The sequence below is a fragment of the Malus domestica genome, chromosome 17 (genome assembly GCF_042453785.1).
Source record: "Malus domestica chromosome 17, GDT2T_hap1".
Lineage (NCBI taxonomy): Eukaryota > Viridiplantae > Streptophyta > Magnoliopsida > Rosales > Rosaceae > Malus > Malus domestica.
In genome coordinates, this window is record NC_091677.1 from 10,853,557 (window position 1) to 10,880,506 (window position 26,950).

Here is a 26,950-nt window from a genome sequence, read left to right on the forward strand (position 1 = left end):
CCCTCTCTCCCTCTAAGCTTTCAGACATTTGACAGAGCCACAAAGATAGGAATCTGCAAGAAGATCAACCTTAACTGATAAGGTTTAATCTTGCCCGACCGTCTTTGCTCTGTCTTTGTCTTTTCTTTCTTTAAAAGCCTAGTAATATGTTGTATATTTTCAGTTATATACAAGTTGTTTCTAGCAAAATCATGATGAAAAGGCTTCCTCAGTACTTGAATCCGATTTGAATATATCTTCAGTGTTCAAATCAGATCTAAGTCCTAAGCCTGCGGGCATGTAAATCTGATCAGTTTAAAAGTTCTTGGCCTCAAGGCATAAAAAAGAACTTTATGTGGACTTAACCCATCCACAACAATCCTTGATAAACGAGAAGTCCGAAGTTACTTGGGGCGCAAGTAATCGACCTACCTCCTAATTTTGTTTCTATTATGTCATGATTATCATAGAACGCATAAGTATGGAATGGATTCTGATAGGAAGCCTCAAGGCCTACACCTAAGGCCCCACGAAGGCACCTATTTGGATTTATTCTACTTCGCGGTCTAACCTGTCCGAGCACAGGAACAAACTCTAATGGGAAGCCTCAAGGCCTACACCTAAGGCCCCACAAAGGCATCAATTTGGGTTCGTTCCACTTCTCAGACTCGGGTAATCAGAAATATAATAGTGATAAGATTCTCGCAACCATGAAGACTAAATATGATATGTTCAAGCACTGGTTTAGTTTGACAGGAAGCCTCAAGGCCTACACCTAAGGCCTCACAAAGGCATCTGTTATATCTAACACGGTTTCTCGGGCATATGCATATTCACAACTAAAACTTAATATCCATTCGACATCTGCCATACTGAAGATAGCAGTGGCACGCCTGAGCACCTCAAAGTTAATCTTGATTGTGAGCCCCTACACCTAAGGCCCACAAAGACACCTTTCAAATTAACTCTCCTTCTCTTTCAGCACCCGATGAGTCTTGCCCGATCAAGATTTGCCCGACGAGACTTGCTCGACTAAGCCCGAGAAGAAAGCAGAAGCCCGACAGCAGCCCTCAACCAGCGCCGACCTCTCAGGAGCTGTGTGCTCGTCCGCCAGGAAATCATCCCCCGACGGAAATTCCCGCGACGAACACGTCCTCTTCAATGGCAGCGAGCGGAGTGCTCACGTCGCGATCGTCGGTGTTGCCGAACTCGAAGCAGACCCAGAACATCAGCCGCCTCTCCTTCAGCGGTTCTCATCTCTCCGGGACCAAAATCCCTGCCCCGCCCCCAGCACCTGTACGAGGAAATGCCCCACTCACAGAGGCCCGCCGCTGGTTGTCTCTCCGAAGGCTGTTTCCGATTCCAAGAACTCCCAGACGTGTCTTGATCCCGATGCGAGCCGGGTAAGTGATTCATTTCTCTCCCTCTCTTTCGCATTTCGTGCTTTTGTTTCTATGCAGTCGCATAATGTGTTCTTGTTTGGATTGAAATTTTGGGAATTTTGTTTGTGTTAATGTGTAGAGTGTGTTGGGGATTATCCTGGGTGGGGGAGCTGGGACGAGGCTTTACCCATTGACCAAGAAGCGTGCGAAGCCTGCTGTTCCATTGGGAGCAAACTACAGGCTGATCGATATCCCAGTCAGTAATTGCCTCAACAGCAACGTGTCCAATATCTATGTGCTGACCCAGTTCAATTCCGCTTGGCTCAATCGCCATCTTTCTCGTGCTTATGCCAGTAACATGGGTGGCTACAAAAATGAAGGCTTTGTTGAGGTTCTTGCTGCTCAGCAGAGCCCCGAGAATCCCAATTGGTTTCAGGTGATGAAAAAGCTTGTTTCAAATTGTGGGGTTGTGTTGGAAATCAGGTTTCGATTGGTTTTTGAGTATGGATTTTTGGTTTTCATTGGTTTTTGAGTTGGGATATTTGGTTTTGGTGCTTTACAGGGTACCGCGGATGCCGTGAGACAGCACTTGTGGTTGTTTGAGGAGCACAATGTATTGGAATTTTTAGTTCTTGCTGGGGATCACTTGTATAGGATGGACTATGAGAGGTTTGTTCAGGCGCACAGAGAAACTGATGCAGACATCACTGTGGTTGCTCTGCCCATGGATGAGAAGCGCGCTACCGCCTTTGGTTTGATGAAGATTGATGAAAAGGGAAGGATTATTGAGTTTGCTGAGAAACCTAAAGGGGAGCAGCTCAAAGCTATGAAGGTGAACGATCCACTTGCAGATTGTTTTTCATTATTTAGTGCATTACATATTCGTTTCATTGTGAACTTCGATCGCTTGTGGGTTTAGGTGTGTGATTGATTAGTGATGCAAAATGTTGTTGTTTCTGTTTTTGTTATATAGGTTGATATTACTATCCTGGGTCTTGATGATGAGAGAGCAAAAGAGATGCCTTATATTGCCAGCATGGGTATATATGTTGTGAGCAAAAATGTGATGTTAGATCTACTTCGAGACAAGTTTCTTGGTGCAAATGATTTCGGGAGTGAAGTTATTCCAGGCGCAACTTCCATTGGTTTGAGAGTAAGTTTTCATTCATATATTTTATTCTGTAATTTCTATGAAAGATCAATCAAAAGAGGTGGAAAAGATTGGAATAATTGTTGGTATTACATAATTGCAAATATCTTTCATTCGAAACTGAACAAATCTCTTTGTACTGAAAAAGATAGTGTCCTAAATTGATTTTATATGATCTGCTAAATATTTCCCAGTTCCATAGTTTCTGTCCCCCGCTACCCTTCATCCGAATATTCATCTCCCAAAATACTAATTATTAATGCCTACAGGTTCAAGCTTATTTGTATGATGGCTACTGGGAAGATATTGGTACCATTGAGGCTTTCAGCTTTCTACAACGCAAACTTGGGGATAACAAAAAAACCAGTTCCAGATTTCAGGTACCTTTTATTCTATAACTTGTTTGTATTCCTGTTTTGTTTGGCCAATTCATATGTTATGCTATCAGTTTGATCTGGATTTAGTATTCCGGCCTAATTTTGAACTTTATACTGTAACTTTTATGATCATTCATCCCCAATTTAGTATTCCTGTTCGTATATTGATGCATGATATTTTTTTATTCGGGTTGTTAAATTCATGTTATTGACAAAAAAATCATATGGGATTTATTTTGATTCAAGGGATATTTTAATCTAGAGTAAAGAACGGGGAGGGGTATTCGAAGTCGAGTTTGGGTGCAGAAGGGGAGCACGCTGCACTAACGAACTTGCTTACGCCACTGGATATGGTCTTTATTAAAAACAGGTAGAGAGTATATGCATAGATGTTATGTGTATTATGTGTGTGTATAGGCATAAAATTTTTAGATCTCATGTTGATTTCTATTATACTATGTATGTGTGTTGATTGTGGAGAATGTGATGTAGCAGTGATGCGCATGTTTGGAGATGGAATTCTTGTTGATTTCTTGGCATAGAGTTTTTACTTCCACTTCATGGATTCTGATAACCATTACAACAGCAACAACAACGACAACAATAGCAGGAACAACGATTCAGCCACAATAAAAATAAATTCCCATGCTGAGGTCAGCTTTAAATTCTTTAGCTGTATATAGTATCAAAGGCATTTTCTTTTGGTAGCAGTGATAATCTTTGGTAACAAAGATTTCGACTCCACAGATGGGATCAACACAGCCCAAATCAGTGTTTGAGTTCGAGGATCAGAGCCTAGTTGGGGGCGAGAAACATTCATTGGACGAGGCTCCCCGCATGGCTCTATATTCTGGTGGTGCAAATGACTGTTGTCCCCATGTCATGAAGAATAGTGTTGTCGATAGCATCAGGATTGTAGTTTTCTCTGCCAAAATTAATTTGCTCATTCCTTTTGGCCCTTTAGCAATCGTAGCAATCGTGGTTGATAAATTAACCGGCCATCATGTGAGTTTTCACTATCTTTTTCTGCGTGCGAATCTCTCGGATCATCACACAATTGTATGCCTAGTTTATTTGATTTTTTTAACGCGTTTCAGGGTTAGGTCTTTCTTTTAAGCTTGTTGGGAATCATACATTTGGCGGAGCGATTAGTCTATGCCACAGAGTAAGATTTCTTGCATTCTCTTTGTATTCTTTGTTCACAAAAAGAAATGTTTACAAGTGGAATCCAACAGCCTTGTTTGAACAACCATCCAGTTAACTTGATGTATTAGAAAACAACATTTGTTAGTGTTTTAGCATATTAGGGTTTAATCCGCGTGCACATGAGACGGACATCCATATCAACTTAATTTGCCATCAATATGCATTATTGAGTACCTAATACAAGCTTGGCTTCTTTTGATGCAGGCAGCTGGCTTGCTATACTGGACCAACAGGTAAGCATGTTGTAAATGCAAATATCCATTTTTTCTATTTCCATAGAGTCTTCATAAAGCTTCAAGTTTGAGTCACTGATCAATGCCAGATTCCATAAATCTTCATAAAGCTTGTAAGTTTGGTTTGAGCACTCTAAAATTATCTTCATCCAGCCAGTACTTCACCTGCATCACATGTTTCCTTTCACATTTAACCCTAAATTTTGAAAGCGGTCGCACTAACTTTACAATTAGTATTCATTTGTTGATCCAAAAATGTTATCCATAAGTCCAATTATGAGTTAATTCTGCAGTTGGAGGTGTTCTGAATGCCACCTTTGGAAACGCAACAGAATTGATAATATCAATTTACGCTCTGAAAAGAGGCATGATTCGTGTTGTTCAACAATCCTTAGGCTCAATCCTATCGAACATGTTGCTCGTGCTTGGATGCGCATTCTTTGCTGGTGGACTTGTGCATTCACAGAGGGAGCAAGTGTTCAACAAGGTACATTTCGTCTGTGAAAAAGAGCGCTTTGTTTATTTGGTTTTATTTTCTGTATTTGATCTTCCTCGTCTCTCTCTTCACCAACCCCTCTCTCTCTCTTCTCTCTGTCAAACCAGTTTCTCATCAATCTCCATCCATGTCAATAGGCCATATCCAAGGGCACCAAGAATCCCAAAGATCCCAAGAGGTTAAGTTGTAAGTTCCAAATATCCAATCCCTTTTCATTCTCATTAGCATTAGACTTCAAGATCCACAATTGAAAAAAAAAAAAAATCAATGTGAAACTTTTTACCTAACCTATTCAATGATTGCTAACCCAACAATTTTACATATTTGTTGGTGTAGCACATGAAAATGGAGGTGGCAATAAATATTTGATTATTAAATTGCTACCGATCAAACCTTAAACATTACACATCTCTTTCTCATCCTCAATCCGCATGTTTATTCAATCCGCGATATTATTATAATTTTTCCTGATCATCAACTCCTATCAGAAGTATACATCGGTTTTGGTGAACAAATTTCACGACTCTAGCATTATTGTTTCGAGAAAGCATCTACATTTGCAAAGATGCAGTCTTTGAGTCGATCACTACGAGGTCAATCGTTACATGAGCCTCCACCATTTGCAGAGAAGATCAAGAAGACCCTGTGACAACAAAAACCGCACAAAACACGGTGACTTGCGTCTACCTTGCAAATATTGCGACATGTTGGCGGAAGGTGACGATCATATGGTGTAAGAACCTCATGAACCATTCCCTCAGCATTCGGATTGATAGCTTAGACGGCGGTTTTCATTATACGTGCAAAATCGACCTAAAGCCATGGAATTTTTGGAGCAAAAAAGGGTATAAGTCATTCGAGGTCGAAGGGAATCAAGGGGAGGTTTGTTGGGATCTTCATTCTGCAAAATTTGGCGGCGGCCCAGAACCTTGTTCTAACTTTTATGTTGCTCTTGTTTGCGATGAGGAGATTGTGTTGTTATTGGGAGACATGAAGAAAAAGGCATACAAGAGAACAAAATCCAGACCAGCCCTTGTGGAGGCACTTTTATACCACAAAAAAGAAAACGTGTTTGCCAAGAAAAGTTTTGCCACAAGAGTGAAGTTTGATGAGAATATAAAAGAGCATGACATTGTCGTGGAGAGCTCAACATCGGGCTCCATAGACCCCGAAATGTGGATCAGCATAGATGGGTTTGTGTTGATTCATGTCAAGAATCTGCAGTGGAAATTCAGAGGGAATCAGACCGTAATGGTGAACATGCAACCGGTTCAAGTTTTCTGGGACGTGCACGATTGGCTTTTCAGCAGCCCCGGGACTGGGCACGGGCTGTTTATTTTCAAGCCAGGGCCGCCGGAATCAGAGAGCGATCACGACAGAGATGGCAACGGCGGCATAGACAGTGATCATAGCAGTCCTTATTATTCAACTCAGACTAGTAACTCAACATCTTCTGACTTCTGCCTGTTTCTTCATGCATATAAGATTGAGTGAGGGAAACTAACTCATAGAAAAAGGAAAAAAAAAACAGAAAATGGTTGTAAAATTGTAAATTATGGTCGTAGCATTACTTCATATATAAGGTTACTCTAATATTCATTTGATAATTTGTAAATTGAACTTTTTTAACTGTTGGTGTCACCCGTTTAGTGCTGTTATAGGATAGTGGGTAGCCTTTGGTAGGGAAGGTATTTGGAGGATGATGAATGGTGGGAGGCATATATAATAATGTAAAATTGTATTCGTATTATATATGCAGGAAATTAAGAAAATTAAGGTCTAGAAATGCTATTCCATGATCTACTTATTCTTGCAATTTTTCAAGTGGATTTATTATTAAATTCTTGCCATTTTTATTTTCTGTGTGTGGAAAATTAAAGGGGTGTTGGTGTAATGTGGATATGGCTAGGGTTTAAGGACCGATATTACTGTTAATTTTCAGGATAAGAAAGTGAAAAGAAAATGCTTTGAATTAATATTCAAGTATCAAACGTTACGACACTGAACTATGTTCCAGAGTTTAATTGTAGCCAAAACCATGAAAAATGGGTGGATGAATTGATTCATTTTACACTTGTTTCGATAGATTAATCCAAGGCAAATCATGCAAAATTACTTTTGATTTTCTTATTCACTGGTGTTAAATTGGTTGAAGTGGAAAAAGTTCAAGAAGATCAATGGTCAAGAGATTCTAGCAAATTAGGGTTACATATATGAAATTTTAGCAAAAACTTCATCCAAATTTTGAAACCACCTGGGATTCAGACTAGCTAAGCTGCTTCCAATTTCAACAAAACCTCATCTGTCTTAACTTTTAAGAGATGTATGTCAAAACATCGAGAAAAACTTGTGTAGGGCTTGACTTGCCATTGGATTTTACTAAGTGGCACTACAATCCAATCAAAATTCACCACATGGTAAGTCTAAGTATAATCTTTTATTTTTTATATTTAAAGCTCTTATAATTTTTTTCTTACTAATTAATATACACCACGAGAATAATTTAGTGATTTTTTTTTCCTCTTCTCCTCTCCCTCTTTTTTCTTCCCAAATTTTCTCTACTGTCTTCTTCCCCACTCTTTGTCTTTCCTGTCTTCATATGAATATGGAAAAAAACAATTAAGTCATCTTCTCCCACTATCATGAAATGGAAAAAAATATCCAACACATATTTCATATTTTACAAAAGCTGTATTTTTACAAGAGTTGTTCGTTCATTTAAAATTTAATTATATACTTTTAACAATATTATAAATAATAATGAACATTTTGATATTTTAAACACAAAACTTACTAAAGTGATTAAGATTGCAAATGTTGGAAACCCAGTGACCAAAACCGACTGTTGATGATACAAGGTGAGTTAGAATCACATACCTGAAGAAAACTATATTTTTATATATACATTCAGGTCGGTGAAAAGTAAAAAAGGAAAAATAGATTTTGAAAAATATTACACAACAAAGGAAAAAGGAACAAACTTCCATCTCCATTTTCCTTTTCCCAGCAATTGAAAGGACTTGGGAAGAAAATTTTAATGGCTTAATTTTTTTTTATCATATTCTTATGAAGAAAGGAAAGGAAGACACGAGTGGGAAAAAAAACATTAGATTAATCTCATGGTGTGTATTAATTAATAGAAAAAATAATTATGAGAGCTTTAAATATAAAAAAGTAATAAAAGTTTTATATTGTAGAATTGTCATGCGGTGAGTTTTGATTGGATTGTAGTGTCACTTAGCAAAATCCAGTGACAATATAAGTCTCACACAAGTTTTTCTCCAAAACATCAGCCATTATATTAAATTTGAATATTTCCTAATCTGACTTATTTTCATTTTATCAATAAATAATATGTGAAGTTTGTATGTTGCATTGAAAAAGTGTACAATATATACTTTCACATTTTGGGAAAAAAGGCATAATTTAACTACTCATTGAGATTGTATGAAAAAATAAAAAATATGCATGTATGATCGTAAAACGCGTATTGAACCGCACTATACTTTCATATCTCATCACTGCACCACCGCGAAGTACTCTTTGTTGGCTCTGATGGACAGAGGAAGCTAGGTTGGCCGAAATATATTTATCAGGTCAAACGTGATGTGCCATTAATTTTTTAGAATAAGAAAAGATAGAGAAATTTTCTCAAGCCAATATTCAAGTATCAAGCATATATCATGCGGCGTGCCATTAATTCTAAGGAAAACTAATGAAAAGGGCTTGAAAACTTTGAGTTTTAATGATAAGGACAAAATAAAGGGTAAAGTGAATAGTACCAGGATTGACTTTTTAGTGTAAAAATGTGGTTTTTCGTTAAAGTGAACAGTACCGGGAGCTTTTCGTTAAAGTTCCCTTAATTCTACAGTTGATTTGTTAGAGAAATTGGTCTATTCTACTCATTTGTCACCTAAAACAAGATTCGAATCGTACTGTACTTTCTAAAATTGAAAAGTCGTCACTTAACTCCTTAAAAGTTGAATTCTATCTCAATTGGTCTTCTTTCGTCTACTCTATCTACAATCTAATTAAGTTACTTCTGTGACTTTCAAGGATTAAGTGACAAATTTTTAGTTTTGAATGGGAAATGAATAATCAAAGCAAGCCATAAACCTTACCCCATAAAGAAGAAAAAATAAATGCCATTGATTTAGCTACTTAGTACTACGATCTTATGGTATTCATTTTCACTTGGAAGTGAGAGTTCTTAAGTTTGAATATCATGATGGCGAATTCGATACCAAATTAAGCTGCCCATTGTGTTGCTTAGCCAAACACCTCATCCGCTTATTTAAACTACACAAAAATAATAATAATAATAATAATAAATAATAAAATACAGAAAAAAAAAAAAAAAAAAAAAAAAAGCGGCACTCGATCTCCTAGAAATTGCAAGTGCGCGCACCTCCGGACATTGGTTAGAAGATAGAGCAGAAAGAAAATGAAGGTTGGTTCGAAGGTAGTGTTTCTGCTGAGAGACTCAGAGGGCTTCGGCGAAGCCATCTCAGCTGCTTTCCGCCCAAATCCAAGCAATTCTACTGTGTAAGATCTCTTCCTAATAACCCTTTTAAGGTTCGCCAAAAAAAAAAAAATAACCCTTTTAAGTTTGAGATCAAATTCATATTATATCGATTGATTTCGGTGCGCCAATTTGTTGCAGAGAAGAAAGTTTCGAGCTTTCATTGGAGCGCTATGGAATCCAAAATTGCAAAGCTTCTGGAATCCTTCGCCACTTCCTCGATCCCCAGGGCCAATATGAGGTTCCCCTTCTCTCTCTTCCTCTCTCTCTCTCATGGAATTGTTTAGGACCCAGAAGCGGGATTGTATTCGTATAGATTCTGTCTCGTATAGATTAGATTCTATGTGGGATTTGGGTGTTGAGAAATGGGTCGTGTATTTTGTAATGAAATGTGTACTAGTTTTTATGGTGAAAGTGAAATTTGTGACAATTTGGGGTTTAGATTGTGTGTGATTGAAATTGAAAACGATGCTGGTTTTTCAAAACCATGTGGGGTTTAAAATCGACTCGGTGTTATGGAATTGTGAGTGATCTGTGAGGTCTAAAGGGACCTGGTTGCAGGCGTTTTTCGAAGAATGCTTGTAGATTTGGTTTCTATGCCCATAGTGGTAGAAACCCATTAAATTACTTTGTAAAAGTTTTGTTCCTTTGTGTTTCAGAACTCATGCTGTGACGATAACAGTGGAAGGTTCCACATTATTTTTTTATGCAGTTTTCTGTTTTTCATAAAGTTTATCCATCTACACTGCTCTGAAATGCTTTAGTTGTTAGGATGTGAGCCAACAGCTTTGATTTGTGTTGAGTTTGTCGGTTTATTACTATTTCCAACAGCTTGAGTTACTAGGACAGAGTGAATAACTATTTTATTTATCTTCTAACATATCTTGAAGATAACAGATTAGGGGAACTTTAAAAAAATTTCTCTTCAATTTTGTCTTTTTCAGGTGTCTGTGCTGCTTATGGAATACCATGAACCGCCAATACTAGCCTGCGCTATTAGTGAAGTTCTAGCACAATTAGCAGGGCAGAATTCATCCTCAGTTCCCACAGTCGTTGCCCCGTTTTTCCTAGAGTCATCCAAGCTAAAGGGGGAAAGTAAATCTGCAACAAAATTTGAAAGCAAATGTTCACTTTATGGTATAGAGATTGGTTCAGAAACAGCCATAAGCAAGGCTATGGCAACCAAAACCCAGAAGCCACAGCCATCCTTGCAGATTCATCATGAACCTTTGGCTTGCTTTCTTCAGTTGGTCCGTGTTTTGAAGTTGCCAGTATATGTTCTTATTGGGCAAAGAGGTCAACACGTTTATGATAAAGAAGAGTTTCAGGTATACAGTCTTTTTTATTACTTTATCTAATGCAACTGTCAACATTCAGTTTACCTAGAATTTTTGTGACATATGATTGAATTCGAGTTGGGTTTGGAGGCCATGTGATTTGTATTTCTACGATTTGCTTGAGAGATGAGTGGGAAAAATAGTGTATGCTCAGTTTCTCCATGTTCCACTGCTGAAAATAAGTCGTTTAGCCTTGTTTCTTTCTCTTCCTTATAGTTCTCTATGAATCTGTCTGTTTCCCGAGTGTTCGTATATTGTCTAACTCTAGGTGGATTCTTTTTCAGATACTTTATGAGATTGGAGAACTTTTAGCAAGCACTTTGAACCTTTCCTTTTCAAGAGACAAGATCACATGGAATCCAACAAGAAAATCAAAAGACGATCGGGAGCCATGGCGTGCGTTATATGGTTAAACCTCTACTGTCTGACATTAGAGGTTGGGACAAGATCTATCGTCGGGTGCATCAGGTTGAAAAAAACTTTCAGTTCTTACTGTGATTGATAGATCTATGTTCAACATCATAGTGCTTAGACGTAAAACTACTTAATCTGGATTCTCAGTTTGTGAACTGGCCATGAAGATAATGAAATAGCTTTTGCTACAGTTTAAATTTACTTATGGCTTTTCGTTTCCTTTCTTTATTGGTTTCATTAGTGAACTGGTCTATTGTCTTAAAGATGATGGGATAATCTGAATGATTAGTTCATGTGCGCATCCTGTTGGGTGCCTTGTGTGCTTCTTATTCGAACTTGTAATGTAGTAACTACAATCAAATCATTCATCATACAATAAAAACGAATCAGTCAATACACAAAAACAAGATGTCATTTACTAATACGTCTAGTGGTGTTTCTCTTCATTTGTAAGTGAGAGGTTCCAAATATACCACAAATTTATTCCTTAATATATAATCCATCGAATCAGTTACACCTCTAATTTTAGGATCCCACATAAACAGATACAATAAGAAATATAAAATAATGAAATACCTTACAACCAGCGTTCCACATTCCTATTGAATATTCCTCTTCCGTACGTAGAAGCGGTAATTCTAACTAGAAGGGGGAATTGCATCCAAACAAATAAAGTGACTGGAACACTTGAAAGAAGTATGGTCGGAATCACAATCCAGGAGTGTCCACGAACTATAATTAGAAAGGCAGCGGAAAACGCAATCATCATGGTTGCAATAGCCAAAAAGAGAGTGGCAAGACCAATTATGATTTTTGTTGGTAAGGATTTCAGGAAATCATCTTCTGCAAAACGTGACGTGAGAATTCCGAGAAACGTCAACGTTGCAGTCGTGCAAGAAAATAGTGATATAGCATCTGACATTATAAATAACATAAACAATTTTTCATCGATGAATGCGGGAAAGCCGGTATCTCCATTTCCTCCAGGAATTGTGATTACTGCAGCAAACATGATGGTAAATATAAGAGCACCTACAATAATGTAAGAAGTTGCCGTCTCTTTCATCCATTTTTCTCCCTCCTTTAGCAATCTACTGTGAGTCTTTGTAAATAGTTCCCTTGGTGTCAAATGTTTACCTTTGTTCCTATACTCACGAAAGTTGGGAGGTACAATAGTCTCTACTTCCTGCATTGCATTGAACAACAAGAACTGACATATGAGAGCATAATATATAATTTTCTATAATCTTTATTATATTAGGATTAACCACCTACTTTTTACATTCTAAGATTTGTAACTTGTGTTAGGTTGTGTTACTTTTAACATTTGTACTGACATATGAGAGCACCTACAATTGGTCATGATGTTCAATAGGTTGTGTTAATTTTACAATTTGGGTTAGGTTGAACATCTGCTTTCAATAGATCCAAAAAGTAAATAACTAACTCTTTCAAAATGCAGAATCTTTAATGCAAGAAACTTTTTAGGAAAACAAACTAAGATTGACACCTAGTAAGCAGACAAGGGGACTTATAATTCAGTTAGTTAAGAGCATTTTTCCGAAGTGTCGAGTCCAATTCTTCCCTTCCTCCCCCAGTACCTAATAGTTGATGCTAGATTTGGATGATTATTACAAAAAGGGAAAACAAATCCAGAACCTCCCGAACACTTAATTTGATTCTTTCAGTTTATATAGGCAGAGTAATCAAGAATTATGTCGAGTGAGAAATCCTAACCTTGTACCATTGTAGTTCACGCTGCATTTGCAATGCTGCCCCTGGAATACGATTAAGTTGTGCTTGTGCAGATGGGGACAACAACCCAGCCATGTGTAGCTTGTTATTATTATTCTTGTCACCACCATGTATCACCTCTTTCGAAGAGATCCCATATATAAGGTTATAAATCTTTTCTTGACGACATTGGATCGCAACGTCAAATATGCCTCTTGACTCGTCATCTCTTGACCACAGAAGTACAGGATTTGCTTTACATATATGAGTAATAAACTCCACATTCCCCTTCCTAACAGCCTGGAAGATTGCCGATCTCAAAGTGCCATAACTTACTTGTTTCATATCCAAATCTTTCTTTATCTCTTCGCACATGAACTTTAAAAATTCAAGTGAGTGGACATGGACAAACTTCATTTCATATATGCGGTTGATTCCTGAGTTCAACATTTAAAACCCAAATATTTAGGACTTAAACTGCTTTAGATAATTGATTTGAATTCCAATTTACAACAAATGAAATTGTTACTAGCATACCAGGTATCTCAACGATTTTCGAAACAAGCCTTTCCCTTAGTTTTTCTGAATGAGAAGCAAGCTGTTCCATTAAACCTCCCGCTGCGATGGAAAAAAAGTTGGTCAAACCTATGGAGCATGTTGTTAGATGTACAACCGACCAAATGGAACTTGCATAATGGAAATCCAATGTTTGTAGACCAAGAAGGGTTTCATAACCCTAGAGCTGCCATTTTGACCGACTGTTGACTTTTTAACCAACATGCCTCAAGCTCTATCCTAAGATACCACTAAATTTGACAGTAGTTGGACCTCACACATTTAAGACAATCTCCAAAAGAGATGTCAAATATGCCAAATAAGATTAAAAGATATTCAAGTGTTCTCTAATGGATATGCCATATATGATGTGGTATGTGAGTTATTTGACTTCTTACTTTTTAGCTGCATTTTTTGACACAAACAAAGAAGGAGTCAAATATATTTAATTTAATTTGTTAATGCATGAGTCCCATTAACAACCATATAATAAAATAAATATTTGACACATTTATTGGAAAAGAAAATGATTTAACACTTATATTCAATTTGCCACATCAACCATCCAATAAAATTTTGACATACTATATTTAACATCTATTTTGAAGATACTCTGAGTTCTCATTTCTTGATAGTACATTGTCTCGACCTCGGGAACTATGAGAAGTGCGACGTGTATACATTGGCTTGGTAACTTATTTGACAGAACATAATCACAGAACACTGTTGTCTCTATAAAGAGGATTTGTTGAATATTATAAAATGTGTGAAAAAATGGCTTTTGAGCCTTTACAAAGCAACTAAACATGGCCCTAGTGTTTAGTATATTTAAATAATATGTAAATTTAAAACTATATTAATAAAATTCTTTTTGTCAACTAAAAACGGATAAAAAGACTATATTAATAAAATTCTCTTTGTCAAACTAAAGGCTGGTTTGGTATTGCTGTACTTTGAAAAAAAGCTGTTTCTGCTGTACTGTGTGAATAAGCGGCTGTGAAATAAAACTGTAGAGTGTTTGGTAAACTTTTTTGTAAAAATGCTTTTGAAAAAGAAAAAAAAACAGTATTATAGTGTTTGGTAAACTTTTATGTAAAATAGATGTGAAAAAAATTCTCTTTGTCAACTAAAAGCGGATAAAAAGACTATATTAATAAAATTCCCTTTGTCAAACAAAGGGCTGGTTTGATATTGATGTACTTTGAAAAAAAACTGTTTCTGCTGTGCTGTAAGAATAAGCGACTGTGAAATAAAGCTGTAGAGTGTTTGGTAAACTTTTTTGTAAAAATGCTTTTGAAAAAAAAAAACAGTATTATAGTGTTTGGTAAACTTTTAGGTAAAACAGATGTGAAAAAAAACTGGTTTTTCAAAGCTGGGTTTTGTAGCTTCTTGTTTTTGGCTTTTTTTCACCCAAAACTGTGAAAAAAAACTGAAGCTGAATGTTTACCATACACAAAAAAGCTCCCAACTTTTTTCAGAATCACTTCAGGACCAAACCCGCCTAAAAACCTACCACTCCTCTCACATTCTCTCTCTCCTTGTCTCTTCTTACCATTTTTCTAAAGAAAAAATGTGTTCATACATATAAAATAGGTAGGCAAATGCTACTTTTGTATAAAAATATAGTACCTGTTGTGTAAAATACAATTTTAAAAAAAAATTATGAAAAGAAAGAAGTTATTAATCCTCTCTCTCCTCTCTCCCCCTGGAGAAATCTCTCCTCCCTCCTGCATCCTCGCTTCCTCTTCTCTTTCAACGGCGTTGCGGTCCACCGGTCACCAACGACTGTCAAATTATACCTCCAGAATCCTCTTCCCGTCCTCTTTCCAAACCCCAGGTTAGTTTCTGCAAATTCGTAACCGAATTTCCTCAATTTCAGATCTAAGAAACGTAAGGATTTTGATCGGCTTTTGTGTGTTTTGTAGGCATGGGAGCGGCGGGACGGTGAAGAGCGGGGTTGGAGTGACGTCGATGTGTGTGATGAGGCCGAAGCTGACGGTGAAGTCGAGCCAGTGGTTATAGCGCGAGTTTTGGGTATTTTCGCGTTTTCAATCTCGATTTTACACTGCTTCAATTTGATTTAGGATTTTTGTTCTAACTAGATGCCAAGAGTGTGAACATCGATTTGATGCTTGTATATATATATATATATATATGTGTGTGTGCAGGTGGAGCGAAGTTGAAAGCTGACGAAGATGTTCCACAGAGACGTAAGTTCTTTATCTATTTTCAATATATTGTTCTTAGCTCATCGCGTTTTCTTTAGACTATGTTCTGTAAAAGCTTTATTTTTCAATTCATAAAAAGCTGTGGGACTCTTAAAAGTTATAGGCAAGAAGGGAATGTGGTAAAGTGAGCTTCATTGCATGAAAAACTGGGGTCCAACGCCTGCGAGTAATGCATTGAGTTTTCTTGGTAGTAATGCATTTTTTTTGTTTTTAATGTTTGAAAGTTTTGGTCTTGAACATCACTGGCATATGTGGTAGTTGATATCATATTTTTTCAACTGTTTCTTAATTTAAGTTTTTTTTTTTTTTTAATGGGTTAAACAGCTAACAATGAGAATTGAATTTTTAAGTAGAGTACTTATTTATAGGAAGCAGGGTCTTAGAGAAAATTGTAGTTAATTCAAATTCATTAATGTTATTTTCCTTTTTTTTTTTCACAGGTTCGTGAAGCTTATGATCGTCTCTTCTCAGGTATTGATATAACTTCAGGCATCGGAGGCCCTTTGGTGGATACATTCCCTCATTTTTTGGGTGTTTGTCAATTAGATTTACGATGTTTCTTGATTTGTATGTGGAGTTTCGTCATTTCAACTGTACGAAATTTGCATCCATAGTGGCAATGATGATGGTAACATGAGTGAGGGTGTGGTTAACAATGATGGTGGTGGAAATGGTGGTTATGAGGGAGTAGGATTGATGATGGCGGAGATGGTGGAGGAGGTTGTGACGGTGGCGGCCCGGTGATGGGTTGGTGATGGGATAGGTGTAGGATCTGGTGCCAATGATGCTTGGTAGTGGAGATATGGCGGTATGGATGCTATTTGCGAAGACCATTGTAAGGTGGTAGCGGGGGAGGACAAGATTTTTCTTTCTTAAAATTCTAACCTTGTTTTATACTTAGTTTGTGGTTTTTATTTTGTTATTAAACTTCACAGGAAAAATAACTTTAATGTTTTACATAATTTAGGCTAATATTGTATTTTATGTTATTCGTTTTATGGGTCTATTCTTAAAAATAACATGTCAAACGCATTTTATATTTCTCATTACCAAACCTACACTTATCCTCCCAATAATCTCCACAAATGAAGAAAACTCTCCTAATAATCTCTCCAAATTTAGCAAGGTAGGGAGGGATTGGTCATAGTAATTAAGTGTTGAATGTGTCATCTATGTGAGTTATAATTGAGACCTTCTACGTACAAGTAAGGAGAAATATCATGTACTCCCTTTGTTAAAGTTGAGCGGGAATTCGAAGTGGATAACCCAAATTAGATCGTACCTTTTATGCAACACTTCCTAACTGGTTAATGATGGGAGAGGAAGGGGATAGCAAACCTGAGCAAATTGAACTCCTTCCGTCATCTTGAACAGTTACAGAAATATGATTAATGCAAGGAGGAGGTTTTATGTCTATGCCTATCAAGACAAGAAAATATGTCATAAAAGTGAAGGGCAAATAATTAATAGAAAGAGAAGTATGTTGTACACTAACTGTCATAAATCCATTGTTGCTAGAAATTGAGCTCTACTCTGCGCCGGAATGAAGAAGCCTGCTGCAATGCCAAAATTTCTAAAGGGGTCTTGTCTCCGCTGCCCCGAGTAAAGGCCAATTTTGGGCAATGGTTCATTAAACGCCATGAGATATCTGTTTATTTTAAACGTTTAAGAATTTTTCAGAAATAATTAGTTTGCTATAGTAATTTGTAGCTATGGGTAAAAAGAGTAAACTGTAGCTAGAATAAGCTATTTATTTTTTAAGTCACATGATCATTTCGTTTTCAGTTTTTGTAATCATGATTTTAATTTGAAAACCAAAAACTTGTTTGATAAATACTTTTAACTTTCAGATTTCATAAAAATAAAAATAAAAACTGAAAGCTATTTTTTTAAGTTTTCAAACATTTAATTTCAGTTTTTATTTTTATTTTTTTTTAGAAAATTGAAAGTAGTTTACCAAACAATTGAAATGATTATCAACCGAACCCTTAATTTTCATTTTTGTAGTCCTCAATAGCATGTTATTACTCATATTTAAAAACTTTTTACCAAATTCTTTGGATGCAAAACAATTGCAGATTATTATAGCGCCATGAGGTCCTTTGTCTGGCATTAAATCTTCAAGTGGAGTCTTGGAGTAGAGAAATTGAGCCATATGCCAATGACCATACAAATAAGCTAGCTCAATTGGAAGCATGTCGTGTCCATCGGGAATGCTGAGTAATTCTTTGTTCTTTGGTACCATGCATTCAGCCATTTTGGTAATCCCCTTAATTGCAGCAGTAGCAAGAGCTGTCCGATGATCTGTTGTTGCTTTTATTCCCAAGTCGTCCACTTCCATCAACCTCACCAATTCTTTGACAATATCCACATGCCCAGCCTCAACTGCAATGTGAAGAGCTGTCTTCCCAGACGCTGGATGTGTTACTCTTACTGCCTCCGGATGTTTGATGGGAAAGTCCTTTGTAGTTTCCCAACGACCAGCTTGCACAGCCTCAAAGAAAGGTTTACACTGACTATATCCAAATCCTGTCAAATTAACCTTGTTTTGTTATTGTTAATTTCCCCATAATTCTTTAGTTTGATGCATGAACTATTTTGTACTTTAACTTCAATCATAGAAACGATGGAAGATAATGTTATGGGTTCCTTGTTATTTAACTTTTTAATGAAGTTATATGAAATTATATGACAACTAGAAAAATTATATGGGATCATTGTGATTAACACTCCAAAGTGTTAGGAAAATAGAGCATGAAATTTAATCACAAGGAAAACCAAGAAATCATTCATACCATTAATTAAATACACAGTTTAAATATGTTCAAACAAGGCTTTTTAGCCAAAATGGTCTATGAGATTTGAAATCAATGGAAGCGGATCTCGGAGATTGTCCATCATCAATCATTTTTGTTATTCGGTGAAAAATTATGTTTAATAAGGATCAAAATAACAAAAAAATACCCTCAGTTTAATAAATAATAGGCCAAAATGATTTGACAAAATTTGAGGATATTTTTGTTATTTTATTCTTATTTTATGGAGATTTTTCACGCAATGACCAAAATGATTGTTTGTGGATAAATTCAAGGACTAACTCTATCGATTTCAAATCTTAAAGACCAAAGTGAGGAGTTATGCAAATCTCCAGCATCATTTTGGCTAAAAATCCTTCAATCAATTAAAAAAAAAAATGCTAAATGTGCATGAATATGAATATGAATATGGTTACAAATATATGAAAATTATGGTGAAATTAGACATACAATGCTCATGATTGATTACGTGTGTGATTGTGCTAGGGAAAAGTGATCCCAATATGATTGCAGGAAGGAGAGTCATTTACAGTAAATCTCTATAAAGTAATAATGTTATGACAAAACCAATTTTATAAGTATAGGAAGATTATTCCTTAATAAAGGTGTATTAAAAAAAAGACTTGGATATTCTTAATTAAAGTTATATGGATACAAAAAACGACATTAGTAGTAGAGCATACCAATTTTGAAGATGTGACATTGAAAGAAGAGTAACCTAATCTCTAAAAGCTAGTACATATATGTAACAATAAATTATTGCCTTATTATTTGACCCCGCCCCCCACCACCCCACCCCCCCTGTAACAATAAATTATTGCCTTATTAATTGACCCCACCCCCCGCGAGAAAAACTTGTATGGAGCTTGGCTTGCCACTGGACTTTGCTGAGTGGCACTACAATCCACTTAAAACTCGCCACGTGACAAATCTTAAATATAATCTTTTATCATTATTTTATATTTAAAATTTTTAAAATTATTTTTTTAAATAATTAATATATTATATATATTAATGTTATGTTTCCTTTTTTATTTCTTTCCCCCTATTTTTTTTCTTCCCAAATCCCCCCACACTTGTTGTTTACCTGTAGGTCTTAGGACTCCCTCCCCTTTCTTTCCTTTCCAGTTTCGTTTCTTTCTTTCTTTTAAAAAAAAAAAAGTTATGCAGCCACTCCAATTTTATCATGGAAAGCAATCAATAATCTGTAAGTTTCTTTTCTTTCTTTATACAATAAAACTCTGATAAAAAACATTAGCTGTTAAAAAACTTTTATCATATTATAAATATAAAAAACCAAAAACCCTCACCCGAACCCAAAAACCCCCCAATTAAAAGAAAAAAAAATAACCCTAATACAGCTATATATGTGGGTTATTCATGTCACATGATCAAAGCAACTATTGTATAAAGAAAGAAAAAAACTTACAAATTCTTGGTTGCTTTCCATGATAAAATTGGAGTGGGGTCATAACTTTTTTTTTTTTTTTAAAGAAAGAAAGCCATCAATCTTCATCTACCATTAAGAACTATTCCATCAACCGCCATAGCAAAAAACAACTAAATCGGCAGACCTCAACTGTGCTATGTAAAAATCAAAATGGTATTAGGAGCTTTATTCATCAATTTAGAATTAAACAAACTCATTTAAATGAAATTTTGAATTAGTTTGAACAATTAGGGTGCGTTTGGTACGTGGGATGGGACGGAACAGAGTGGGACGGAACCGTTCCGTCCCACGTTTGGTGCCTTAAAATTGTGTGGAACACGCGTCCCACGGAACGAAAAAGGGTCAGATTTTGGTTCCCCCTCCCCCCTGGAACAGGTTTTTCCATCCCGTGGGACACAATTTTTTTTTTTTTGGACAACAATACCCCTTTTATTTTTCATTAATTACATTGTCTACCTCCCTTCTCTCCCGTAACCTCCCTCTGTTCTACCACAAATCCAGTAACCCAATCCCTTCTTTCCCGTAACCTCCCTCTTCATCCACCACAAACCCAGTAACCCAATCCCAGCAAACCCATCCGACGACGACGACGTCACCACCGTCACCAGCAAACCCCTCTTCTTCTCCGGCGTCGTCACCACCGTCACCAGCAAACCCTCTTCTTCTCCGGCGCCGTCACCATGGAGCCGTCACCAGTAACCCCTCTTCTTCTCCGGCGCCGTCACCATAGCCAGGCCGACGACGACGACGACAATGCACAGAGGATGATGACGACGCTGCAGGGAAGACGATGACGACGCTGCAGGGAAGACGATGACGACGCTGCAGGGAGGACGATGACGAAGCTGCAGAAATTGATTGAAATGAATTTTGGGATTTTTCTGTGTTTGATTTTGGGATTTTTCTGTTTTTTTTCTTCTTGTAATTGTTTGCTGGTGACGAGATCTGAAATTGATTGGAGGGTTTGCTGGTGACGAGATCTGAAACTGGATTGGTTGCCGAGAAAACGAAGGAAAACGAAAACTGGGGTCTGATTGTTTGAGTTCATACTCGCACTCAGCAATTGTACAAACAAGGCTAAGTTAGTCATTTAACACGAAATCCAAACCGTTCCGTCCTACGCGTACCAAACATAACACGAACCTCCGTTTCGTTCCGTCCCGTTCCGTCCCGTCCCGTCCCGTCCCGTCCCGTTCCGTTCCGTCTGCGTACCAAACGCACCCTTAGGTACTGACTGACTAATCCAAGGATAACCACATCTCCTAAGACCTATGGCAAAACAAAGTGTGGGGAGGATTTGGGAAGAAAAAAAATAGGGGGAAAGAAATAAAAAAGGAAACATAACATTAATATATATAATATATTAATTAGTTAAAAAAATAATTATAAAAATTTTAAATATAAAAGAAGGATAAAATATTATATTTAAGATTTGCCATGTGGCGAGTTTTAAGTGGATTGTAGTGCCACCCAGCGAAGTCCAGTGGCAAGCCAAGCCCCATACAAGTTTTTCTCCCCCCCCCCCGCGGGCGGCGCCCGCGAAACTACCATTTAATCTTACTTTAACCCTTGAAACTGATTTTATCTCGATTTGTCTCTGAAACTGTCATTTTTGTCTCATTTAGTCTTAATTCACTCTATTTTCATACATATAAAAAAAGGTGTAGTTGCAGCCGTTGGATTCATTGAGTGGATTGAATTAGTTTTGAAACACAACCCATTATTTGCTTTTGTCAACCGTTGTAGCTATAGCTCCACACCAATCCGTAAGAGAGACAGACAAGGGTTTAAATTAGAGTTATCAAAAAATGGAATTGAGATTGTTTTAGCAGGCAAGTTGGAGGCAAAGAGTTGTGTAAAAAATAAAATGTCCATACTACCCTATAGTTTAACATCTATTTTACGGAATGAACGAAAATAGGAGTGAACTGAGACTAAATGAGACAAAATTAGAACCAAAATCGCCAAATTAATTCATGGAGTTAGATTTGTACATTGTATCAAATTAAGTCAAGGATTTATATTTCTACATGGAATTAAAATCGCGCACATCTGCAGACGAATGTGGAGATGAGTGTGGCCCTTGCACCATGACGTGAGTTCGAACCTAGTCGACTTTATAATCTAACATCTAATTTAACAAATATATCGTTTGACAAAAAAAATTAAATGTGTTGGAATAGATATTTCTGTTGATATTGGTTTTGTTTGAATTAAGTTATATGTATCATGTGAAGATTAATTGAATTGTACATCAGTGGGAAGATTCCGTACAAAAAACAGATTTGTGGGATAAGGACTCCTTGAATCTCTTATCTGCGCAAAAGATGGACATGTTATGTAGTATTTTAATCATTAATTTTTTATTATTAATACATGTATTTTGGTTTGATATGACATTCTTTAAAGTATTATTTTAATTTTTAAGCAAATTTTTAACATTTTTGTTGAAGGCAACCGATATCAATATTTTAATAAATTTTTATACGATATTTCCACTTATATTGATATTTTAAATACTAGATGACACACAAATGTGGCATGAAAACATAGTATCTTAGCATTTTCTTAAGAAAAAAGTATAGACGATTATTTAATTTGATAATGAAATAGGAAAGGACTTTTTTTTTCGCTGTTCTTTTGGCAAGGAGACGCAGACACACCTTGTTCCATTTGTTCCTCGGTCTCCGAAACACCTTGTTCCGTTTGTTCCATGGTCTCCGAAACACCTTGTGCCATATTCGACCTGTGATTCGGTGGAGCATATTATATATAGTATCTAAACAAACAAAAACTTAGCAATGAAATTAATGTAGTCTAATTACTACTTACGGATTGGAAGGAATGGAAGCCAACAAACTGCAGGTAGCTAGTTATTAAAGTCTAGTAAGTATGCAAATAATAAAAAAACAAAGGAAAACTAATGAAAAGGGCTTGAAAACTTTGAGTTTTAATGATAAGGACAAAATAAAGGGTAAAGTGAATAGTACCAGGATTGACTTTTTAGTGTAAAAATGTGGTTTTTCGTTAAAGTGAACAGTACCGGGAGCTTTTCGTTAAAGTTCCCAAACAACAAAGGCTTGCATTGGCAAACTAATAAGAAGAAAATGGGGGAAAGTGGGAAGCTACTTAGAAATGAAGACGTGCATGGGCTGCTTTTCCTAGAATAATATTAGAGCAATTCTGCCCTTAAAAAAATGCGCCAGTACCCAGCCTATTTAATCCACTCAGCGAATAATGATAGATTCCAATGAACAGTAATAGGTCAAATGCACCTCCACCCCTAACAAAAAAAAGCCTACCCCATTTTATTAAAATATGATTAAATAAAATGCATCTCCAATTGGACCTTTAAAATAATGATATTTTTCCTCTCATTTGACCGGTTCTTTCTCTTTTCTTTCTTTCTCTCTCTCTCTCCTCTCTCTCTCTCTATTTCCCTCTCTCTCTATCTATTTTCTCTCTGTCTCTCTGTCTCTCTTTTCCAGCTCACTCCCATGAGCTCTCCTTCTCATTCCTCTTCAAAACCTTCAACAAATCAAACACAAAATATTATTTTTGTAATCCCTGGAGCTCAAGGAACCCAACCATGGCCTTGCATGCGACATAAGTGCATGGTGCAAGGTTCTACCATTGAAGTCGAGAGCTTGAGCTCTCAATCTCTAACCCAGGTGATGTTTCTATCACTATATTGTGTTCTTGAGCTTTAAATCCTGTTATGTTGCAAGTTTTGTGGTTAATTTGAGGGCTTAATTCCCTGCATGTGATTCCGACAAAGGAAAACGGACAAACTCCGACGAGTTCAAGGTCCAATTCTCGGTGAAATCTCTTGCATTTCACCTGGGTAAGTTCTCAATCCTATTCTTATCGTTTCTAACTTATAAATCATGTTGAAACCTTTGCGTTGATGCAAACATGATGGCGGTGCATTTTTTTTCAGATTTTTCGACGAACTCGGGCCATCACTTTCAGGCGATTTGCCTTCTCCCTCCATGGCTCCTTCCCTCCTAATACCCTCTCCTACCTCGACCAGCTCCACTCCTCAGCCTCCACAACAACTCCCTCTCTGGCGCAAAAAAAAGAAAAGAAAAAAAAAGTGACTGACGTTAGCCTGCGTCATGTAGGCCATCCCATGGGTCTGTTAATTCTGGGCCGGTCTCTTGTTTGGCTTAGGCTGGGTGCTAGCCTATCCGCAGGGCTGGACTGCAAAGCCTGGGTGCCGGGCCATTTTTTGGATAGGTGTTAGCCTATCAGTTCCCTGGTGGAACTGCTCTTAAGGATCAGCTGGACACGCAACCTCTGCTGGAATATTGGTATCATATTCCTAACATAAATGCAAAGTTGGGCAAAGCCTTGTTATTAACTGAAGAGGATTTAATAAGCAAACCTACCTAAACGGGTTGGGTCAACGGTCAACGGGTCAAGTCAACCAGGTCTCCGGAAACCCCACCGAAAACTAGGTTTTTTGCTGGAAATTTGGGCAATTTTCAAAGCCTCGTAACTTCTCCGTTTCTTAACCAAATTCAACCTATAATATATCAAAACGAAGTTAGGAAAGTGTAGAACAAGATTATTCCTATTTGGAAGCCCAATGGTTGCCACAAATGGCCGAAAAAATGGTTTGAAAGGTGACTGGTCCACGAGAAAGAATTGGGTAAAATTTAAACGTTTATAACTTATTCAATACTCAACGAAATCCAATGATTCAAAAATAAAAATCATACTTCTCGATGAGACAAAGAGAATGGTACCTTTTGCAACGCCTAACTCACAGTGATTTGCCCAGAAAATGGCCTAGAAGGTCGAGGCTTGACTTGGGTTTCGATCCCGACGACTCGGAAGGAAGTTTGAGGTGAGTTTGGGTGTTCTAGGCTCGTGAGAATGAGGAAGCTCGTGGTGCACTTGGTTTGAGTGGTGGTGGGAGTGTTGTTGTTGTTGTTTATTTATAGAGAAAGAAAGATGAGAGAGGTGAGAGAAATGAGAGAAGGGAGAGTTTGGAGAGAGAGAGAGAAAGAAAGAGAAAGAGAGAGAGAGAGAGTTTACATAAAAAGAAAAGGGGAGAGGGATGTCAAGGTGAAGGAAGAAGAAGCATGGGAATAAGGTGGGTCCTAGTGGTTTACAAAATATGACCACAAAAGACGAATCGTGAAAATATTGAAATATACTTGACGTTACGAAGAGGTCACACTTGGTGCGATGGCAAGTGCCTTCGCCCATGAGCGGTAGGTCTCGGGTTCGAGACTTGGGAGCAGCCTCTCCATAAATGGGGGTAAGGCTAGCCGACATTCACCTCTCCCAGACCCTGCGTAAGCGGGAGCCTTGTGCACTGGGTACGACCTTTATACTTGACGTTATGAAAATTAGGACGAAAGTAACATAATAGTGTTTGGTTGTTGAGTTACAGTCGGTTGATTTGGCATGGGATCTGGTTGACCTGGTCCTGTCCTTATTTCTCTGGTAGGATATAAATATTGAAATACACTTGATGTTACGAAAATTAGGACGAGATATTACACTCTAGTATTTTTACTTATGTCATATATTCTTAGTTGAAAGTTGACCCATAGAGTTAGTCTTTTTTTATGTAACAACTTATTTAACCTAAGATCAGTAAAGGATTTAGTACAAAACTTGTCATCCACAAGAGTCAACTGAAGATGAATACCACTAGATTGTATCTCCCATCTAAAACTTAAAGGTTAAAAGTTATGAAGTCATATTTGACTCTAAATGTGGTGGTGCAAGTTATTTTATATACAATGCATATGAAATCAAATTTGACTTTTAACTTTTTAACTCTAGTAAATTGGAAGGAGCCTAGTCAAAATTAGAGACAAATATAATTTTTGTATCTTATGTGGTGAGGATCCCACATTTAGAGCTATATCAAATGTCAACTATGACTTTGCACTTAATTATATATGAATATAACCTTGCAACTACATCACAATTGCGGTGAAGGGAACAACGAGGATGCCTTTGCTAGCCTGCCAGGTTGCGCTACGAATGAATCCGTTTAGTGCATATCTGAGACGATCTTCTCAGATATCAACGATCCGAATGGGAGATGATGAGCAACATTAGAGTAATCTAGCTAGACATAAAGGCTATGGGTAAGCCTGACCATGATATGAGTAGGTTATTTCTTATCTATTGTGTTTGAACCCAATTGAATGCTGAATCACTTGCAGTGCCTGCCATTGCATTATATTGCAGAACTATTTCTACAAACAAATGCACTTACGACTGCACAATTGCTGAAGAAACTTAAAAGTGCTTCTAGATAGAAGCGTTTTCTAAAAAAGCACGTGCTAAGTGCTTCTCCAAAAAACAATCCCAAGCCTTTTTCCTAGAAACACACTGATTTTAGTAAAAACTTGTGTATTTTTAATAAAAGCACTTGCCAACAAAAGTGCTTACAAAAACAGTTTCATATCCCCGATTTGGCTGGAATATGCTCCATTGCAATTTCCGGACAAGAGAATTTTCTTGTTAAACTCAACAGAAGTCGATCATCATTTCGCGTGAGACCATTTGACGGGTTGTCTGTAGCTTCCTAGTGGTGAGACTTTTCTACCAAGCATTTAACATACAAGTTAATAATACAACCTCTACTTGTTTGGAAGTATACAAGCAAACGGCCCACCAATCATAAAGACTTGTGGCACAGACTTTGACTCTTCAAGTCCACTACCACTACCTACCACTACCCTTTGTGGTATATTAACGGTACTGTTGATGATTGAGAATCTTTAATTTAGACCACACAAGCATTCAAAGTCTTTGATCCGTGAGAGAGAGAGAGAGAGAGAGACTTAAATGAAAACAAATTCAGTGTAATTGTGGCATAATTATGTGGCGTATGATGCTGAAATTCAGATTAAACAAATAAAATTGTTTGTAGAAAATAACAAAGCCATGCATAGGGAATGTTGAATAAAATTTTATAATTTTTATCATATTATCTTTTGCTGGCGGCTGTTTGGTTTATGTGTTTGGAAGGAGGCAAACCATTTTTTTTAAAGGAAAACTAACGAAAAGTTTAAAAAAAATTTAGTTTTAATGAAAAAT

General features: G+C 37.0%; 3 protein-coding genes, 1 long non-coding RNA gene and 1 pseudogene across 9 annotated transcripts; 4 read left to right on the top strand and 1 right to left on the bottom strand.

Moving 5' to 3' along the window:
- Positions 1 to 971: 971 nt before the first annotated feature.
- On the top strand, positions 972 to 3,822 carry LOC139193860 (glucose-1-phosphate adenylyltransferase small subunit, chloroplastic/amyloplastic-like; annotated as a pseudogene).
- On the top strand, positions 3,820 to 6,609 carry LOC103405081 (uncharacterized). 4 transcript variants are annotated; one of them, XM_070817651.1, is made up of 6 exons: positions 3,820 to 3,893; positions 3,986 to 4,053; positions 4,299 to 4,327; positions 4,621 to 4,814; positions 4,931 to 5,009; positions 5,450 to 6,609. In XM_070817651.1, exons 4-6 carry the CDS (start codon positions 4,757 to 4,759, stop codon positions 6,315 to 6,317), a joined length of 1,005 nt encoding a protein of 334 aa, XP_070673752.1. In that variant the 5' UTR covers positions 3,820 to 3,893; positions 3,986 to 4,053; positions 4,299 to 4,327; positions 4,621 to 4,756; the 3' UTR covers positions 6,318 to 6,609. The 4 variants fall into 4 exon arrangements, with proteins under 4 accessions (XP_070673752.1, XP_070673754.1, XP_070673753.1 ...); XM_070817653.1 differs by having other exon boundaries at positions 4,961 to 5,009; XM_070817652.1 differs by having other exon boundaries at positions 4,723 to 4,814.
- Positions 6,610 to 9,144: 2,535 nt separating this feature from the next.
- On the top strand, positions 9,145 to 11,297 carry LOC103426009 (uncharacterized). The gene is made up of 4 exons (XM_008364101.4): positions 9,145 to 9,368; positions 9,487 to 9,586; positions 10,290 to 10,673; positions 10,967 to 11,297. Exons 1-4 carry the CDS (start codon positions 9,268 to 9,270, stop codon positions 11,093 to 11,095), a joined length of 714 nt encoding a protein of 237 aa, XP_008362323.3. The 5' UTR covers positions 9,145 to 9,267; the 3' UTR covers positions 11,096 to 11,297.
- Positions 11,298 to 11,486: 189 nt separating this feature from the next.
- On the bottom strand, positions 11,487 to 24,798 carry LOC103426008 (ankyrin repeat-containing protein NPR4-like). 3 transcript variants are annotated; one of them, XM_029097239.2, is made up of 8 exons: positions 24,631 to 24,798; positions 22,543 to 22,625; positions 17,663 to 18,142; positions 17,109 to 17,261; positions 16,952 to 17,032; positions 13,368 to 13,448; positions 12,834 to 13,267; positions 11,487 to 12,282 (listed from the first exon to the last, which is right to left on the bottom strand). In XM_029097239.2, the coding sequence occupies exons 6-8, from the start codon at positions 13,435 to 13,437 to the stop codon at positions 11,674 to 11,676; spliced, it is 1,113 nt and encodes a 370-aa protein (XP_028953072.2). In that variant the 5' UTR covers positions 13,438 to 13,448; positions 16,952 to 17,032; positions 17,109 to 17,261; positions 17,663 to 18,142; positions 22,543 to 22,625; positions 24,631 to 24,798; the 3' UTR covers positions 11,487 to 11,673. The 3 variants fall into 3 exon arrangements, with proteins under 3 accessions (XP_028953072.2, XP_070673750.1, XP_070673749.1); XM_070817649.1 differs by lacking the exons at positions 17,663 to 18,142; positions 22,543 to 22,625; positions 24,631 to 24,798 and having other exon boundaries at positions 11,487 to 12,095; positions 12,234 to 12,282; positions 16,952 to 17,290; XM_070817648.1 differs by lacking the exons at positions 17,663 to 18,142; positions 22,543 to 22,625; positions 24,631 to 24,798 and having other exon boundaries at positions 16,952 to 17,290.
- On the top strand, positions 14,868 to 16,602 carry LOC103405089 (uncharacterized). Its single transcript, XR_524382.4, has 4 exons — positions 14,868 to 15,222; positions 15,311 to 15,419; positions 15,554 to 15,595; positions 16,054 to 16,602. It is a non-coding gene; the product is annotated as an uncharacterized lncRNA (long non-coding RNA).
- Positions 24,799 to 26,950: the final 2,152 nt, after the last annotated feature.